A 19,333-nucleotide genomic window follows, 5' to 3' on the forward strand; every position below is an offset into this window, starting at 1 on the left:
TTCTTGAAAAACAAAAACTGCTAGTTTTAAAGAAGGAAGTGGGCTTTGATGCTTGGATGTTGCTGCTTGAAAATGTTTATATAGAATGAGAGGTAATGTTAAGGATTGCAAGGGTTTGTTCAAATTATTAACAATAAATTCTTGGTTCATTGAATTCACATGCAGTGGGGGCATATATCACATGGACTTGCCTAAAGAAATGAACAATGGTTCATGATAATATGGGGTCTGTAGTTGTAGATGTTATTAGTTATTGATTCTATGGTTTTCTGGAATAAGAAGGAGTTTTTTTGGAACAAGTAAAATAGCAACATGCACAAATATATCTTGAATAATGTAACTCATAGTAAAAGTGAAATGGATGATAATTGTGATTTCAATCTTAGGTAAATAAGAAAAAAAACACAATATTAAAGTTTTCAAGTACTATGAGATTCATGATAACAATTGGCTGGTAAACTTATGTTATAAGATCTAGTTTGATTTTTTGTTTTTTGTATTCATGTGTTAAAGTTGTGAAAAAAATGGAACTTATCACTTCTATTTTTATTTTTATTTATTTATTATTGGATGGATTATTTATTCTCATAATTTATAATAACTTATTTATTTTTTACTATCCATCAATATATTAATATTAAAATATTTTAATTTACTTTTATAAAATTTAAATTTTAAATACAAATCACTTTTTGTTTTTGTCCCTCCAATAATTGTTTTCATGCAACCACACATATCTTATCCTTATGTTAGGCAGACTTGACCACACACATCTTTTTCTTATCATTATCTTCAAGGCCCCATAAAGGAAGGAAATGGCACAATAATTTATTATCTTACAAAATGTTGTTTCTCCGTCAAATGTCCTAATATAAGATTGCACATTTCTTTGGGCAGGAAGGAGAAGAAGTTATCTCAGGTTCTCATCAGGCTTCTTAAACGCGGTGACAATGGACATAATTTGAATTTCAAATAAATGCTTATGAGTCTTTTACCTTTGAGAACTTACTTAGTAAGCGTGGTCTTTCCAATTCCTCCCATTCCGTATATCCCTATTAATATTGTCCCGCACACAAATCGTGTCTTACCTATGTCGTCCATAATATGCGCTATTACAATGGAGATGCTCGTGATTTCAATAGTCGAAGTAAGATTATGGGAAACATCATTAACATGTTACTGGACGAAGAGACAATATTAATAGGGATATGCGAAATGAGAGGGATTGGAAAGACCACGTTTACTAAGAAAGTACTCCAAAAAGGTAAATGACTCTCATAAGCATTTATTTGAAATTCATGAGTAGTCTCAATTTCAATGATATCCTACAAGAAGTCGCAAAAATGTTAGGGTCTTCTCTTGAGGATGTTGATGGTGATCGTGATATGGTAAGAACATAACGTTTATGAAACGCTTTTAGCAACAAAAAAGTTACTGTCTTCGATGATGTTTGGAAAGAGTTTGATTTAAATGCAATACGTTTTTCATTATCAAAATCAGATGTTGGATGTTGCTGTAAAATTATTTACATATATAGATACAAAGATTTATTGTCCGGTGAACGGAACATCACCAAACAAGAAATCTCTCTTGAAGTATTGTCATCTGAAGAAGCCTTGAGTTTGTTTAAAAGAAAGTCAATTTGTCTGATGATGATATCCAATTCTATTGGAAGAATGAAATAGGAAGAAAAAATGCGAATGAATTTACAGGACTGGCCATCGCATTTGAGATAATAGGAAACACTCTCGTAAATAAAAGCAAATACGTGTGGAACGATATGCTTTTCAAGTTGCAGAATCGACAACTACACAATGACACTATAGGCAAGGTCGATGACTTCTTAGAAGATCTCAATTCTCAATGCTTGTTTTTTCTCTGCTGTTTATTCCAAGAATACAAAGAGATTCCTATCAGATGTTGTATCCAATTGCAAAACAAGATAATAACGGTATTAATTTTCTAAAGTGTCATAATGTAGACAAACTAAAGAATGTCATTAGTTCAGACATTAAGATGGTTTATATATTATTCTAGAAGATCTAAAAGTCCCTGTACGATGGAATTACTTTGTTGGATATTTCACATTTTCATGGATCAAGAAATTTATTTGAATGAGCCGATCTCAAAATTCTACATATAGTCGGACATCACCACATTATTATTGAGCTACCATTATTTTTTTTCGTATTTAGCCAAATTGAAGATGTTTTTTTTTTTTAAATGTGTCAACTTTTCAATAAAAAGAAAACGCAACATACGGTTAATGAATTACCGATGGAGAGAAGCACAAGATTTAAACTCCTCCGTCTTTGGGCTGACGTCGTCCCATATGCTAAAATCAAGTTGGATGTTTTTTTCAAGGGCTTTGACCTTTTGTTGAGCAACAAAGAGTTTAATACTTTTTTATAATGTGTTTGTTGATTGAGTCTTTTTCATCAAGAGGGATGATATTAAGAAAGGAATAATCACAGTTGCGTTTGATGCCACAGAATAACCCCTCATATTCGTGCCAACCCACACAGATGTGTCTGACTTGTCCTTAAAACTTTTTCGTTTTGAGATAACGGTAACGTGTCTTAACATACCACCTGGCCAATAATCTTGCATCCTCTAGAGACTCAAGTGGATGTTTCGGGGTGATTGAAACCTTTTTCTGTAACGATAATCGTAGTTTTAGAATTTTGGCTTCCTTCCAAAACGACAAGCTTATTTTCGTACTTAATATGGTGCCTCTAATACTTTAGGTGTGTTTGATGAGGGGGAATTGGAATTAGAATTAGAATTGGAATTGCCATTCCAATTTCATGAGAATTGAGATTGAATTACAATTCAATTCCTATGTTTGGAAAAATTATAGAATTGTAATTCAATTCCAATTCTTATGTTTGGAAAATGATTCAATTCTAATTCATATGTTTATAAAATAAAATATCGGTTCAAAATATTAACTTTTTAAATATGTTTTTACGTTTTTAGCACGTTTAATACGTTTTTGACATGTTTAACACATTTTTTACATGTTTAACACATTTTTATACGTTTTTGACACGTTCAAACATGTTTTTGACATGTTTAACACATTTTCACATGTTTAACATGTTTTTCACGTTTTTGGTATGCTTAACACGTTTTTGACATTTTTAATACGTTTGACATGTTTTTCACACGTTTTAACAAATTTAACACGTTTTTCACATTTTGGCACGTTTTTAACATGTTTAATACGTTTTTTACACGTTTAACATGTTTTTCACGTTTTCACACGTTTAATACGTTTTTGGCATGTCTAACACGTTTTACACAATTTTGACACGTTTAACACGTTTTTTCACGTTTTGGCACATTTAACATGTTCTTCACACATATTCACACGTTTTTCACGTTTAACACGTTTTTTACACGTTTTTCACGTTTTCACATGTTTTCACACGTTTTTCACACGTTTAAACACATTTTTCACGTTTTTCACATTTTCACACATTTTAACATGTTTTTCACACGTTTTTCACGTTTTTCACACGTTTTAACAAGTTTAACACGTTTTTCACACGTTTTTTACACTATTCAACAAGTTTAACACGTTTTTCACGTTTTGGCACGTTTTAAACATGTTTAATACGTTTTTCACACGTTTAACATGCTTTTCATGTTTTTCACACGTTTAACACATTTTTGGCATGTCTAACACGTTTTACACATTTTTGGCATGTCTAACACGTTTTACACATTTTTGACACGTTTAACACGTTTTTTCACGTTTTGGCAAATTTAACACGTTTTCACACGTTTAATACGTTTTTCACACATTATTCACATTTAACACGTTTTTCACACGTTTAACATATTTTTCATGTTTTTGGCCCGTTAAACACATTTTTGGCATGTCTAACACGTTTTACACATTTTGACACGTTTAATATGTTTTCACATTTTGGCAAGTTTAACACGTTTTTCACACGTTTTTCACGTTTTTCACACATTTTAACACGTTATTCATGTTTTCACACATTATTCAAGTTTTTAACACGTTTTCACGTTTTTGGCACATTTAACACGTTTTTTACATTTTCAATACATTTAACATGTTTTTCACACGTTTTGATAGGTTTAAAACGTGTTAAATGTATAAAAAATGTGTTAAACGTGCCAAATAAGTGAAAAACTTGTTAAACGTGTCAAAACGTGTTAAACGGGTTAAAGACGTGTTAAATGTGTTAAAAATGTGTCAAACGTTTCAAAAACGTAAAAAAACATGTGAAACGTGTCAACAACGTGTTAAACGTTTTTAATGTGTTAAAAATGTTTTAAACGTGTTAAAAACATTTTAAACATGTTAAAAATATGAAAACGTGTCAAAAACGTGTTAAACATTCCAAACATGTGAAAAACTTGTTAAACGTGCCAAAACGTGAAAAACATGTTAAACGTGTCAAAAATGAGGTAAATGTGTCAAAAACGTAAAAAATGTGTTAAAGGTGTCAAAAACGTGAAAACGTGTTAAACGTGTCAAAAAACGTAAAAAACGTGTTAAATGTTCAAAAACGTGAAAACATGTTAAATGTGTCGAAATAAGGTAATGTGTTAGAATCGTAAAAAATGTGTTAAATGTGTCAAAAATGTATATAAATGTGTTAAATGTGTCAAAAACGTAAAAAACGTGTTAAATGTGTCAAAAACGTGAAAACGTGATAAACGTGTCAAAACGTGTTAAAAATGTGAAAAACTTATTAAACATGCCAAAACGTAAAAAACATGAAAACGTGTCAAAAACGTGTTAAACGTTTCCAAACATGTGAAAAATCTGTTAAACGTGCCAAAACGTGTTAAACGTGTCAAAAACGTGAAAACGTGTTAAACGTGTCAAAAAAACGTAAAAAAAACGTGTTTAATGGTCAAAAACGTGAAAACATGTTAAATGTGTCAAAATGAGGTAGATGTGTTAGAATCGTAAAAAAATGTGTTAAATGTGTCTAAAACGTATACAAATGTGTTAAATGTGTTAAAAACGTAAAAACACGTGTTAAATGCGTCAAAAACGTGAAAACGTGATAAACGTGTTAAAAATGTGAAAAACTTGTTAAACATTTCAAAACGTGCCAAAACGTGCCAAAATGTAAAAAACATGAAAACGTGCCAAAACGTGTTAAACTTTCCAAACATGTGAAAAACCTGTTAAACGTGCCAAAACGTGTTAAACGTGTCAAAAACGTAAACAAATGTGTTAAATGTGTCAAAACGTGAAAACGTGTTAAATGTGTCAAAAACGTAAAAAAAAACGTGTTAAATGTGTCAAAAATGTGAAAACGTGTTAAACGTGTCAAAAACGTGTTAAATATGTGAAAAACTTGTTAAACGTGCCAAAACGTGCAAAATGTGCCAAAATATAAAAAACATGTTAAACGTGTTAAAAACGTGAAAATCATGTTAAACGTGTTAAACGTGTCAAGGACATGTTAAACGTGTCAAGGACGTGAAAAACGTATTAAATGTGTCAAAAATGTGTTGAACGTGTCAAGGACGTGAAAACGTGTTAAATGTATCAAAACGTGTTAAACGTGTCAAAAACGTGTTAAACGTGCCAAAAACATGTTAAACATGTTAAAAACGTGAAAATCATGTTAAACGTGTTAAACGTTTCAAGGACGTGAAAAACGTGTTAAATGTGTCAAAACGTGTTAAACACGTCAAAAATGTGAAAAACGTGTTAAATATGTCAAAACGTGTTAAACGTGTCAAAAATGTGTTAAACGTGCCAAAAACGTATTAAAAGTGTCAAAAACGCGTTAAACGTGTTAAAAACGTGAAAATCATGTTAAACGTGTCAAAAACGTGAAAATCATGTTAAACGTGTCAAAAACGTGTTAAACGTGTCAAAAACGTGTTAAACGTGTCAAGGACGTGAAAAACGTGATAAATGTGTCAAAAACATGTTAAACGTGTCAAGGACGTGAAAAACGTGTTAAATGTGTCAAAACGTGTTAAACGTGTCAAAAACGCGTTAAACGTGTTAAACGTCTCAAAAACGTGTTAAACGTGTTAAAAACGTGAAAATCATGTTAAATGTGTGGAACGTGTCATGGACGTGTTAAACATGTCAAGGACGTGAAATACGTGTTAAATGTGTCAAAAACGTGTTAAACGTGTCAAGGACGTGAGAAACATATGTCAAAATGTGTTAAACGTGTCAAAAACGTGTTAAACGTGTCAAAAATGTGTTAAACGTGTCAAAAACGTGTTAAACGTGTTAAAAACGTGAAAATCATGTTAAACGTGTTAAACGTGTCAAGGACGTGAAAAATGTGTTAAATGTGTCAAAACGTGTTAAACGTGTTAAAAACGTGTTAAATGTGCCAAAAACGTGTTAAACGTGTCAAAAACGTGTTAAACGTGTTAAAAATGTGAAAATCATGTTAAACGTGTTAAACATGTCAAAGACGTGTTAAACGTGTCAAGGACGTAAAAAACGTGTTAAATGTGTCAAAAACGTGTTAAACGTGCCAAAATATGAAAATATGTTAAACGTGTGAAAACGTGTTAAAAACATGTTAAACGTGTTTAATGTGTGAAAAACGTGTTAAACATGTCAAAAACATGAAAACCGTGTTAATTTGGAATTACAATTCCGACCTAAAAAGATTAGAATTGAGAACTATCAAATTACACTATATTGAATTCCATTGGAATTCTAATTTCAATTCCAATTTCAATTCTTAATATTAAAGTGTCTAACAAACATAAGAATTGGAATTAGACCCTCCAATTCCAATTTTAATGTCAATTCCAAGGTTATCAAACACACCCTTAAAATATTTTGAGAGTGTCTCCAAATAAGTATGACGGGTGTGAGGAACTTGGACGGGTGACTCGACAGTCTTGTGGGGTAGTGAACTGGGTGGAACCTCGACCAGTTGGGTGACTATGTGTAAATGGTTGATATTTTGGTTTGTGGGACAAGTGAACAAGGTGAGATTGATAGAAGAGTGGACAGGTTCGGGTTTGACATTTCGGTTAATGTTGTAGGGTCGTGTAGGGTTATGGCGGTGGGTGGTTAGAGCGGGGTTGATGACTGGACCACAATGGAGGGGCTATTTGTGGGTTGCTGGGAATAGCGGGAGATAGATGGGGGTTTGATAGCTTGGTGGGCGGCCAAGGATAGAGGGGTAAAATGAGTTTATGTTGAGGAAGGTGAATGTTGATTGGGTTATGTAGGGCGGGTTGTGGGAGGAGGGCTTAAGGGAGATGTGGGTGTCGAAGCTCATTCTCTCTTGTCATGCCATCGTGCTGGTGGGGGAAAGAGGTAGGAAGATGGGGAATTGAGGGACCCCACTCACTTTCTTTATCATCACTTTGGGTTTTACCTTACATCACCCTCGACAACTTTAGCCAAGTTAAAGATGTTATCTATAAAAGAATTGAGTTTGGATATGACAACCAATGTATCTTCTATTCGAAGTTTTAGTTATTTGGAAGTCCTTAGCTCTCGAGATTTAAATATTTTCCAAACGAAATAAGTGAGTTAAGAAACTTAAGATAATGTAGGATAAAAATCACAATATAAATGGTTTAAATAAGGGATATAGTAGATTTTCCCACAATTTTGCAAACTATCGAATAAAATATAATTAGATATTTATCCTTAAGGTGAACGGGATTGAGATCATCGAGTCGAACTCCATTCGGGATTTAATTATCTCTTTCTATTTGAGTCTTTTCACATAGCCTGATTGCAATAGGCCAATTTTGGGAGAAAACAACTTTAACAAAATTAGAGAGAAACAAAAGTTCTCTATCGAACATGATGTCACAATTGAGAAATTTGGGAAACTATTACAAGTTGTGATTGAGACAAAGTACCTGATCCGGATGGATACAGTACATAATCGTTTTCATTAAGGAGTCTTGAGAATTTATTAAGGATGACTATTTGAACTCGTTCAAACGTTTTCATGTTACGATTTCTTTTGAAAAATGTTGGAATTCTAGCGTTATTGTCCTTGTTAGGAAGATTCAAGAGCTAAAGAACTCAAACATTTCAGACCTATTAGCCTTGTGACAAATTCTATAAAATTTTAGAGAAACTTTAGCTAATAAGCTCAAAGTTCTTTTGCCATAACTCATTTCTTCTAACTAGATGACGTTCCTACAAGATAGACAGATCACTGACGCTTTTCTCATTGCAAATGAGTGCATTGACTCTATTATTAGAAGAAAGGGACGTGATGTCTTTGAAAACTTGATATCGAAAAAGTTTTTGATCACATCAATTGAGATTTTTTCTTTTGTCTCCTTGAGAAGATGGGTTTTGAGTGAAATGTAGAAAGTCGATCAAAATTGTGTTACTAAACCTATGTTTTCAATTCTTATCAATGACATAGTGTCTGGATTTTTCAAGAGATCGATGTGGCTTAGACAAAGGGATAATTTATCATCCCTTATTTTCACAGTATTTATGAAAGATTTGTCAAAACTATTCGAGAGAGTCATCAATGTTAGTCTTTTTACGGGGATTAATATGGAAAGACGAGAAGACCCAACTACATATCTCACTTACTTTTTTGTTGATGACACTCTTTGTCTTAGTAAGCCAACAACATAAAACATCCATTTTTTTCGGAAGATTCTTATTCTTTTAGGCATGCTCAGGGTTGAAGATTAATAGAGAAAAATCTGAATCTTTTCTCATCGGTAACTTTCCTAACACAGTCATTAGCCGGAATTTTTAGGGTTTAGAATCGGTTCACTCTCATCAAAGTATCTCGGCTTCTCTCTTAGCCAAATTCAGTTGCAAGGAGATTTAAAATTCTATCATTGAAAAATGGGAATTATGTTGACTCTTTTGAAAAACAAACTTCTCTCTAAAGACGTCAGGTTGGTTCTCATTAAGAATTCCCTCGTCACAATCCCAACATTCATTATGTCACTTTTCCTATCTCTAACTATGACCAACAGAATGAACACAATCATTAAGAATTTCATTTAAGTCAGTTTCATCTCTTCTAAAATCATTCACTTTTTGAGATGTGACACAACGAAGTTTGACGTTGTTGACGGTAGACTCGGAATCAAGGACTTCTCCATTTTCAACAATTCACTCCTCTATAAATGGTGATGGAGATTTCTCAACGACAACGCAAACCTCTAGAAGAAAAGAAAGTAATCATTGTCAAGTACGGACTTCAAGGTGACGAATGAATGCCTCTCTCTCGGAGAAAATTTATGCGTATAATTCTATGGAACCGTATCACTAAAATATAGGAGAAACTCCATCCCCTTCTCATTTTCACGATTGTCAATTGTAAGAAAATTTGTTTTTGAAATGATTCGTGGCACCTATCAGAAAATTTCTTTTTATTAAAGTCACGAAGATAACTTTTGTTAAGGTGTACTAATCTTTACTCTCTTCTTTTGTATTCCAATTTCCTTTATTTTTTTCTTTTATTCCACTTAAATAAAGGTAAATATTTGTTTTGACTTAATCAAAAGACATGTTTTCTCTCCTTCAATTTTTTATTTTAATAAAATTACTATTTAAAAAAGACAACAAACATTCAAAAGACTTAATAATCAAACTAATTCACATTTCAGAAAATAATAGATAATTTCTAATGCTTATAACCGGACAACTCAACATAGCAAAATGTTTTCCTTGAGACAAATTTAAAAAATAAAAAATGAGATGATGTAAATCAATTATGCAAATATAATTAGGAACAATAATATATATATATATATATATATATATATATATATATATATATATATATATAGGAATAGAGTACGCCGTTAGGTGGCAAGCAGTAAGTACTGTTTTCTAATTATTGGACAGAAGGGTCCTTGGAAGGTCCAATAGGATTTGAACCTATACCAAAGGTTTAGAAGACCTCTGTCCTATCCATTAGACAATGGACGCTTTTTTTCTTCCGAATTTTTCGCATATTTTATTTCCTGTCTTTTGTTTATTTAGAAAAATAAATGCGGATTGGATATGAGGGAATTACAGGAATTGTATATTTAATTCATATTAGGAATGTTATATTTTATATCTATTCTAGATAGATAAAAAAAGTCCTCCCCTTAGGAGTCGAGAGCAGCCAGCCCTAGAGGTACCACAGCGGCATCCCGACCTGATACGAATCCCTACCCTCTATCCACAACCGACCCACCATTTCTCAAGCTTATTTATTTACTTGAGGTATAGGCATGGGCACAGGTTCCTTCGGCGGCAGGAACAACTTCACTATTTTCCCCGGGATGCTTTCCTTGGTCTTCAGTCTCTCGATTAGTATATATATATATATATATATATATATATATATATATATATATATATATATATATATATATATATATATATATATATATATATATATATATATATATATATATATATATATATATATATATATATATATATATATATATATATATATATATATATATATATATATTAGGTCTAATTGATAAATAATATTTTAATGTGTTTTTTTTTTTGTTACATTTAATATTTAAGATGTAGTTTGATGAAATATAAATAAAGATATTTTTGTAAACCATTTTTTAATTTCTCAATCTATATACAAATACTATTTTAATGAATTGTAGCTTAATTTTCAATTAATATATATTGGATATTTTACATTTAAAATATAATTTTATGCATATATATATATATTAATGCTTAATTTGTAAAGTGTCTGAATTGTAGGGTCGAGAGTTGTGGTTAATTTGGATATGTATGTGAGAGTAAATGAATATTTAGGTCGGACCGTGGGTTGACTCGCCCACCCATAAGTTTAAAAAATTAAATAAAAAATGTGATATACACAAGTTTTGAACACAAATGTAAGTTTAACATTTTAACTATCTAAACTAATATTATTTTATATTTTAAAATCAACCTCAAAATTGATGAACGTATAACATTTCTAATAATATAATTTAAATAATTAAATTAATAATATTTTAAATTCGTATATTATATATATATATATATATATATAACATTATATATATATAATTGTTAGTCTTATAAAATATATATTTATACATAAATTTATATAAAGAAATCAACAATCTTAAGTGGTGTTAATGGTTAAATGTTAATTCTACACAATAAAGATTAAAAATTCGAATATCACCCGGTGCAAATTCTTAATGATTATAAAGAAGGATTAAGGAATATGTTGGTTGTTTGACGGAAGTTAGTTGGTAAGTAAGTAAGAATAATATTGTTGTTCGTTGGAAATGAGTTGATAAAACTCGGTAAAGAGGAGATAATTGGCTAATAAGGAATATGTTATTTGATTACGAAAATGAGTAGGTAAGTGAACCTCCCTAGTTAATTTTAATATTTACTCATTTATTTTTATTTTAAAATCTAATTTTTATTTAAAATTTTATAATTGAACTAAATAAGAGATGAGCGAAATTTAAAAGAAAATAAAGATGAAGGGGCGAAGAATAAGAAAAAAAGATATAAAATAAAAATAAACTGAAGAACGACCAGAGGGGGGGGAGTTCTTCCGTTCGTGAATGATTGCGAATGGATCGGGGAATTTTGAGGAAGATTTGCAGTAAACGAAATTGATGATCTCTTCACTAGATTTCTTTACTTCAATCCTCTGTAATTTCAGTGTTTTCGACGATCGTTGTTGCTCCAGTAGAGAGTATGCCGAGGTAGAACGTCACATTTCTAAGTCGCGGTTTCCAACAGAAGACCAACGCCTGCTGGATAATAGTTTTAACCGATCCATCTAAGAGATAAACACGGTTGATTCATAGCTAGGTACTGGTTCATAATTCTTCTGCATTTCTGTTTTAGCAGATGTGAAACAATTTCAGTGTAACGATGATAATTTGATGATTATGCATACTTGCTGAAATTTTCTGAAATAAAAAATCTGGAATTATTTATTGAGTTTGATTCACAGCAGTATAATTATTATTCTGTTAACTAACTAGTATTTCTTAGTATAGGTATCGGATAAATTGAGATGATTTAATTATTAGATGTTTATTCCTTTTACTTAATAAGCTTGTTTAGATTGATTTGGATTCAACTTACTTGCAGTTTTTTGAAAATTGTCTATAGCTACAGTGAGGAAAACCACTACATTTTTAACACCTAAATATTCTGCATGAATACATGTTCAATACAAACAAATCATTTCCTTTCATGGAGCTACTTGCTACAAATGAGCATAAATTGCATGTACAAAATGTAGGAAGAGAAGTTAGTTCTAAGGTCAAACAAAATGGAGTTTTCTCCAATTCCTAATGCCTATTTCTGTATGTATGCTCTTCTTTCTAACTAAGCATTGTTCACGTCAAGTTGTAGCAGATTGATGAAGGCTTCTTCTCGGCACGGAATAGTGAGGCCTCCCATTTGGTGATGGAACCCAAATTCTTCTTCAGCTTTCGTAAGGAGATTCTGGAACGACGGATTTTGCAGATATGATATCGGAATCACAAATCGCCTTTTCTGGCACTCCCCAACATAGACTGCAACATGTCCTTTAGGGACGCCGACTGCTTTTGAGATCGCTCGTGCCTTGGGAAGGATCTGCTTGAGGAATTGGATTGCCATGAGTGGCTGTTCTTGATGGATACTCGGAGAAACTTGAAGGTAAGATGTTAATTTATGAGATTTCTTGGATTGGAAAATGTTTGATAATTTGACAAATGCTTACTTATGTATATAGAGAGGAATGAAGAAAGAAGAAGGTAACCCTACATGAACAACAACCACAAATGAATTGGATGGAAGGTCGAGATTGAAATAGAAGATATTCATAAGGTATTCACATGGCATTGTCTCCTTATTTAATTTCATGTCTCATATCTTCTAGTGGGTCTCTATCATAAATGAATGTCCTTATCATAATCATGTGTGGATGAGATGCCCTGGCTATTTGTATCTTCACTCCACTATTAAAGGAAACACATCATATGTCATTTGTTTAGCTAGAGCCAGAGAGGGCAAATGCAACACTTACTGAAGCATAGATAAAGACATAGCATGTGATGATTTTCTTCTTTGCTGGTAGCATTTCTTTCATTGTTGTGAACAGGCGGTCCTTCTAAGCCATGGCCCAGTTTAATGGAATGAAAGTTTAAGTTCTTATATATACAAACAACCCATATGGCCTTAATAAAAAAATTGGATGATTCGCCAACCTTGCAGAGGCCAGACATGTTTGGGGCATCTAAATCTTGTATATGATTTCAGTGTCCCTTAATCAATAGAAATTAGAAAGAATTATGTACCAACCTATAGTTAAGATGGTGGATAGCCTCTAATGCGGTGATGGGAGAAAAATATGCTGTAAATGTGGGACATTCTCATAAAAGCATCTAACAGTAATCTTTCATAAATCTAGGCATACCCTTGTTGCCTTCCATTCATCAGAGTAATCAAAAGATTACCGCAGGTGAAGATTAATTAAATTTTTGGAATCCAAAATCGAAATCAATTTTGTGAAATTTACAAGTACTACATTTTATTCTAGTCTCTTGCCGTTTAAGTTCAGGAATCTATTATACTTTTCCCTTTAGAAATAAAAATTAATTACCCAACTCATATTGTGGATTTCTCAAAATACAAGTGATGCATGTTAAAGCATTTGTCGCAGATGAAACTTTCTCATTGAGGTTCCAAATTTGTTAATTGAACTTCCTTATGTTTTTTCAAATGTTTTCACCTAGTTAGATTGGTTATTTGTTAGGATTAAAGAGGGGATACGATTAATACTTGCTCGTTCTAACAGAAGGAAACACAATTAAATTCAAATGAATCCAAAAAGTCTTTATGACCAACCAAGTAGAAGGAAATAAAAGTTAACTGACTGATTCAACTTTCATTTCACTTCATGCAAAAAAGAATGATACAAGTGTATTGGTATTGATTTCCCGTCATATGATTACATTTGAAAATTTCATATGAAAGAAAATCAAGACTCTGCAGTTGTGTAAGGGATGTTTGAAGTCTCTTTCATATCCTAAGCTTCTCATGAGCAATTCAAGCTGCATGTCATATTGTCATATGGATGAAGTCTTCCTCTCTACAAGGGATGGTGAGACCACCCATTGGATGATCAAACCCGAATTCTTCTTCTGCCTTGCTGAGAAAATCTTGAAAAAGAGGATGGTTCAAATATGAAACGGGGACCACATAACGTTTCCTTTCTGATTCTCCTACATAGACTGCAACATGGCCTTTGGGCACTATGGAGAGAGACCGTCGATTTGCTTGCTTGGCTTGAACAATGATTGACAAGCGGAAGCCCATGATCTTAGGGAATGCTTTCTTTTTTGAAAAACACAAACTGCTAGTGTTTAACAGAAGGAAGTGAGCTTTGATGCTTGGATGTTGCTGCTTGAAAATGTTTATATAGAAGGAGAGGTAATGTTATGGATTGCAAGGATCTGTTTCAATTATTAACAAGAAATTGTTTGTTCATTGAATGCACAATGCAGTGGGGCATGTATCACATGGACTTGCCTAAAGAAATGAACAATGGTTCATGATAATATGGGGCCTGTAGCTGTAGGTGACAGCTCGGACCTACAATCCAATCAGGCCTACTTGTAATTACTTGAAAGATGTGAATTACTGACTTTATGCATTCATATGGATAAGATAAGTGAGTTAGAAGCCATTTATTTTATTGGAGCAAGAAATAGTAGATTGTTAAGTAGGATCACAGACCTCTGTTTATTTCCCAATATTCTTTAATTTGATTTCACAGAAATTGTTCAAGTATATGCCCTATTGTGTCCATTGCAATTCACAATGGTTACTAATTTCTGTAGGCAAATTGTTAACAGTCCATATGCAGACATCTTATTATTTTTCACCAGTCACTGGAAGTTAATGCAAAGCTACATCAAACTTTCCAGATGTTGGTGGTTAGTCTCTTAAGAAACAATTACATACATCAAACAATTTGAGTTTAAAAAATGAAGACGGAGGATATTTGATATTTGGGTGTCATGTCAGTAAGGTACACTTTGTGTTTTCAGAATGGCTTAATTGCTGATCTATTGGTGGCGATTTTACTTCAATTACTTTTTTATTTTAATATATATTGTTTAATTTGTTTCTGTTGATGTTCTCTTTCTTTTGTTCAAATTATACCGGTCTGTATGGAATAGCAAGCATTTTTCCTTTTGTCATTATGATTAAGGTTCCGTTTGAACGATGAACTCTCATATGAAACTGCTTTCCTTTGGTTAATAAACCTTTAATGCTCCGTACTATGATGAGATTAAATAATAGTGTGACAAAACGACACCCATAAATACTAATGAATTTCTTTCTGTTTCATTTCCTTTAATGGAGCTCCTTGCTACAGATGAGCATAAATTGCATGTACAAAATGTAGGAAGAGAAGTTAGTTCTAAGGTCAAACAAAATGGAGTTTTCTCCAATTCCTAACGCCTATTTCTGTATGTTTGCTCTTCTTTCTATCTAAGCATTGTTCACGTCAAGTTGTAGAAGATTGATGAATGCTTCTTCTCTGCACGGAATAGTGAGGCCTCCCATTTGGTGATGGAACCCAAATTCTTCTTCAGCTTTCGTAAGGAGATTCTGGAACGACGGATTTTGCAGATATGATATCGGAATCACAAATCGCCTTTTCTGGCACTCCCCAACATAGACTGCAACATGTCCTTTAGGGACGGCGACCGCTTTTGAGACCGCTCGTGCCTTGGGAAGGATCTGCTTGAGGAATTGGATTGCCATGAGTGGCTGTTCTTGATGTATACTTGAAGAAACCTGAAGGTAAGATGTTAACTTATGAGATTTTTTGGACTGGAAAATGTTTGATAATTTGACAAATGTTTAGTTATGTATATATAGAGGAATGGAGAAAAAGAGAAAGAAGAAGAGAACCCTACATGAACAACAACCACAAATGAATTGGAAGGTAGAGATTGAAATAGAAGATATTCATAAGGTATTCACATGGCATTGTCTCCTTATTTAATTCCATGTCTCATATCATCTAGTGGGTCTCTATCATAAATGAATGTTTTTATCATAATCTTGTGTGGATAAGATGCCCTGGCTATTTGCATTTTCGTTCCAAATTTTTTTCTCCACTATTAAAGGAAACACATCATATGTCATTTGTTTAGCTAGAGCCAGAGAGGGCAAATGCAACACTTACTGAAGCATAGATAAAGACATAGCATGTGATGATTTTCTTCTTTGCTGGTTGCATTTCTTTCAATGTTGTGAACAGGCGGTCCTTCTAAGCCATGGCCCAGTTTAATGGAATGAAAGTTTAAGCTCTTATATATACAAAACAACCCATATGGCCTTAATAAAAAAATTGGATGATTCGCCAACCTTGCAGAGGCCAGACATGTTTGGGGCATCTAAATCAATAGAAATTAGAAAGAATTATGTACCAACCTATAGTTAAGATGATGGATAGCCTCTAATACGGTGATGGGAGAAAAATATGCTGTAAATGTGGGACATTCTCATAAAATCATCTAACAGTAAAATTTCATAAATCTAGGCATACCCTTGTTGCCTTCCATTCATCATAGTAATCAAAAGATTACAGCAGGTGAAGATTAATTAAATTTTTGGAATCCAAAATCGAAATCAATTTTGTGAAATTTACAAGTACTACCTTTTATTCTTGTCTCTTGCCGTTTAAATTCAGGAATCTATTATAATTTTCCCTTTAGAAATAAAAATTAATTACCCAACTCATATTGTGGATTTCTCAAAATACAAGTGATGAATGTTAAAGCATTTGTCGCAGATGAAACTTTCTCATTGAGGTTCCAAATTTGTTAATTGAACTTATGTTTATTCAAATGTTTTCACCTGGTTAGATTGTTTATTTGTTAGCATTGAAGAGGGGATACGATTAATACTTGCCCGTTCTAACAGAAGGAAACACAATTCAGAAGTTCAAATGAATCCAAAAAGTCTTTATGACCAACCAAGTAGAAGGAAATAAAAGTTAACAACTGTCATTTCACTTCATGCAAAAAAGAATGATACAAGTGTATTGGTATTGATTTCCCGTCATATGATTACATTTGAAAATTTCATATGAAAGAAAATCAAGACTCTGCAGTTGTGTAAGGGATGTTTGAAGTCTCTTTCATATCCTAAGCTTCTCATGAGCAATTCAAGCTGCATGTCATATGGATGAAGTCTTCCTCTCTACAAGGGATGGTGAGACCACCCATTGGATGATCAAACCCGAATTCTTCTTCTGCCTTGCTTAGCAAATCTTGAAAAAGAGGATGGTTCAAATATGAAACGGGGACCACATAGCGTTTCCTTTCTGATTCTCCTACATAGACTGCAACATGGCCTTTGGGCACTATGGAGAGAGACCACCGATTTGCTTCCTTGGCCTGAGCAATGATTGGCAAGCGGAAGCCCATAATCTTAGGGAATGCTTTCTTTCTTGAAAAGAAAAACTACTAGTGTTTAAGAGAAGGAAATGAGCTTTGCTGGTTGGATGCTGCTGCTTGAAAATGTTTATATAGAAGGAGAGGTAATGTTATGGATTGCAAGGTCTGTTCAAATTATTAACAAGAAATTGTTGGTTCATTGAATTCACATGCAGTGGGGCATATATCACATGGACTTGCCTAAAGAAATGAACAATGGTTCATGATAATATGGGGCCTGTAGTTGTAGGTGACAACTCCGACCTACAAACCAATCTGGCCTAGTTGTAATTACTTGAAGGATGTGAACTATTGAATTTATGCATTCGTATGGATGATATTAGTGAGTTAGAAGGTATTTATGTTCTTGGATTAACAAATAGTAGATTGTTAAATAGGATCACAGGCCTTTGTTTATTTCCCAATACTCTTTAATTTGAATGCATAGAAATTGTTCAAGTATATACCCTATTGTGTCCATTTCAATTCTCAATGGTTACTAATTTCTGTAAGCAAATTGTTAACAGTTCATATGCAGACATCCTATTATTTTCATCAGTCACTAGTCACTAGAAGTTAATGAAAAGCTACATTAAACTTTTCAGATGTTGGTGGTTGATCTCTTAAGAATAAATACCTGCATCAAACAATTGAAGTTTAAAAATGAAGACGAAGGATATTTGATATTTGGGTGGCATGTCAGTAAGGTGCACTTTGTGTTTTCGGAATGAATTAATTGCTGATCTAATGGTGACCATTTTACTTCAATTACTTTTTTATGTTAATTTATATTGTTTAATTTGTTGCTGTTCGTGTTCTCTTTCTTTTGTTCAAATTATACTGGTATGTATGGATTAGCAAGCATTCGTTCCTTTTTTCATTATGATTAAGGTTCCGTTTGTACTATGACGAGATTAAATAATAGTGTGATAAAACGAAACCCATAAATACTAATGAATTTCTTTCTGTTTCATTTCCTGTAATGGAGCTGCTTGCTACAAATGAGCATAAATTGCATGTACAAAATGTAGGAAGAGAAGTAAGTTCTAGGGTCAAACAAAATGGAGTTTTCTCCAATTCCTAACGCCTATTTCTGTATGTTTGCTCTTCTTTCTAACTAAGCATTGTTCACATCAAATTGTAGCAGATTGATGAATGCTTCTTCTCTGCACGTAATAGTGAGGCCTCCCATTTGGTGATGGAACCCAAATTCTTCTTCAGCTTTCGTAAGGAGATTCTGGAACGACGGATTTTGCAGATATGATATCGGACAAATCGCCTTTTTTGGCACTCCCCTACATAGACTGCAACATGTCCTTTAGGGACGCCAACCGCTTTTGAGATTGTTCGTGCCTTGGGAAGGATCTGCTTGAGGAATTGGATTGCCATAAGTGGCTTTTCTTGATGTATACTTGAAGAAACTTGAAGGTAAGATGTTAACTTATGAGATTTTCTGGATTGGAAAATGTTTGATAATTTGACAAATGTTTAGTTATGTATATATAGAGGAATGAAGAAAGAAGAAGAGAACCCTACATGAACAACAACCACAAATGAATTGGATGAAAGGTAGAGATTGAAATAGAAGATATTTATAAGGTATTCACATGGCATTGTCTCCTTATTTAATTCCATGTCTCATATCTTCTTGTGGGTCTCTATCAAAAATGAATGTCTTTATCATAATCTTGTGTGAATGAGATGTCCTGGCTATTTGCATTTTCGCTCCAAATTTTTTTTCTCCACTATTAAAGGAAACACATCATATGTCATCTGTTTGTTTATCTAGAGACAGAGAGGGCAAATGCAACATTACTTAAGCATAGATAAAGACATAGCATGTGATGATTTTCTTCTTTGCTGGTAGAATATCTTTCAATGATGTGAACAGTTGGTTCTTCTA

At 32.8% G+C, this 19,333-nt stretch overlaps 1 protein-coding gene across 1 annotated transcript; it reads right to left on the reverse strand.

Annotated features, from left to right (window-relative positions):
- Positions 1-16,982: 16,982 nt before the first annotated feature.
- Positions 16,983-17,453, reverse strand: LOC124933721 (auxin-induced protein X15-like). The gene has a single exon (XM_047474160.1). It carries the CDS (start codon positions 17,419-17,421, stop codon positions 17,149-17,151), a length of 273 nt encoding a protein of 90 aa, XP_047330116.1. The 5' UTR covers positions 17,422-17,453; the 3' UTR covers positions 16,983-17,148.
- Between the last annotated feature and the right edge of the window lie 1,880 nt (positions 17,454-19,333).

Source organism: Impatiens glandulifera, chromosome 4, assembly GCF_907164915.1.
Source record: "Impatiens glandulifera chromosome 4, dImpGla2.1, whole genome shotgun sequence".
Taxonomy (NCBI): Eukaryota; Viridiplantae; Streptophyta; class Magnoliopsida; order Ericales; family Balsaminaceae; genus Impatiens; species Impatiens glandulifera.

Bases quoted from the DNA above. Each gene is read 5' to 3' on its own strand.
- LOC124933721 (XM_047474160.1), bottom strand. From the start codon at position 17,421: ATGGGCTTCCGCTTGCCAATCATTGCTCAGGCCAAGGAAGCAAATCGG.